This window comes from Aptenodytes forsteri, unplaced genomic scaffold (genome assembly GCF_000699145.1).
Source record: "Aptenodytes forsteri isolate BGI_AS27 unplaced genomic scaffold, ASM69914v1 Scaffold50, whole genome shotgun sequence".
In the NCBI taxonomy this organism is placed as follows: domain Eukaryota; kingdom Metazoa; phylum Chordata; class Aves; order Sphenisciformes; family Spheniscidae; genus Aptenodytes; species Aptenodytes forsteri.
The window spans coordinates 1,493,676-1,494,888 of record NW_008795126.1 but is presented as its reverse complement, the minus strand read 5'-3'; the positions used below and the strand labels follow the sequence as shown (position 1 = coordinate 1,494,888).

At 56.6% G+C, this 1,213-nt stretch overlaps 1 protein-coding gene across 1 annotated transcript in view; it reads right to left on the bottom strand.

Moving 5' to 3' along the window:
- The window catches only part of FOXL1 (forkhead box L1), a 2,190-nt gene extending 1,787 nt beyond the window's left edge, over positions 1–403 (bottom strand). Inside the window, exon 1 of the mRNA XM_009277330.1 lies at positions 3–403. Coding sequence (XP_009275605.1) covers positions 3–403 — 401 coding nt within the window. The remainder of the gene's footprint in view (positions 1–2) is intronic.
- Between the last annotated feature and the right edge of the window lie 810 nt (positions 404–1,213).

Genomic DNA, 1,213 nt, shown 5'->3' with positions numbered 1-1,213 from the left:
GCCCCCGGCGGCGAAGGAAGCTGCCGTTCTCGAACATGTTGTAGGAGTCGGGGTCCAGGGTCCAGTAGCTGCCCTTGCCGGGCCGCCCCTTCTCCCGCGGCACCTTGACGAAGCAGTCGTTGAGGGAGAGGTTGTGGCGGATGCTGTTCTGCCAGCCCTGCTTGTTGTCGTGATAGAAGGGGAAGCGGTCCATGATGAACTGGTAGATGCCGCTGAGGGTCACCTTCTGCTCCGGAGCCTCTTTGATGGCCATGGCGATGAGGGCGATGTAGCTGTAGGGGGGCTTCTGCGGGGGGTCCTGCCGGGAGATCGCACCGCTGGGGGCGAAGCTCAGGGCGGCCGGGAGGTACACCATGGAGGGGCTGCCCATGGGGGAGAGGTGGCTGCCGTAGATGTGGCTCATCGCCGGCGGGCTCTGAGCTGCGGGTCTTCCCCCTCGGAGCCGAGCGAAGGGACGGGGCAGGGCAGGAACCCGGGACGAGTCCACCGGGGAGCTATTTGTGCGAGCTCAGATCCCAGCCCTGCCTGGAGGAGCTCGCTCTGCCTCTGTCCCTGCTTCATAGCTCTTAAAAAAAAAAAAGAAGGGGGGGGAAAAAAAGTTAAATAATTGTTGTAAGTTTGCTATTATATGTTGACTTAGCACTGGAAAATAAATTGTCTCTGATAAACAGTCGTTTGTGTTCTCAGCCCACCCACATTAATTAAAATTTCATTGCTACAAAACTCCAAGCTCTCTCCACGTGTCTTGCTGGTACCAGCCAATGGTCTCCGGGTTATTCCTTCATTTGTTTATAGAATTAGTCTGTTGATAAGTCTGCCCACCCAAGTCGAATCAAGCTGTGTTTATTTGGAAAAATTTCCGGGCACCCAATATATAAACGCACTGATCTGATGTTTGAAATATCACGTCCACCCTTTGACGCTGTAAGCACACACAGCAGAGCAGGATGTACACTGCTGGAGCTCGGGGAGGAGCGGGCAGGGATCCCCGCAGGAAAGCCGGGGCATTAAACAACAAAAAAATCACTCAAATTGAAAAAAAAAAAAAGGAAGAAAAAGGGATGGATGAGAGGAGAAGGCAGCGCTACGACGGGGAGGAAGGAAAAGGGACTGTCTGGAGTCCGGAGGAAGGGGGGGCCCAGGTGTGGCGGGGCTCCCCGGCCGGAGCCCGCACCTCCCCGTGCGGGGACGCGGCTCGGAGCGGCGGCCGGGC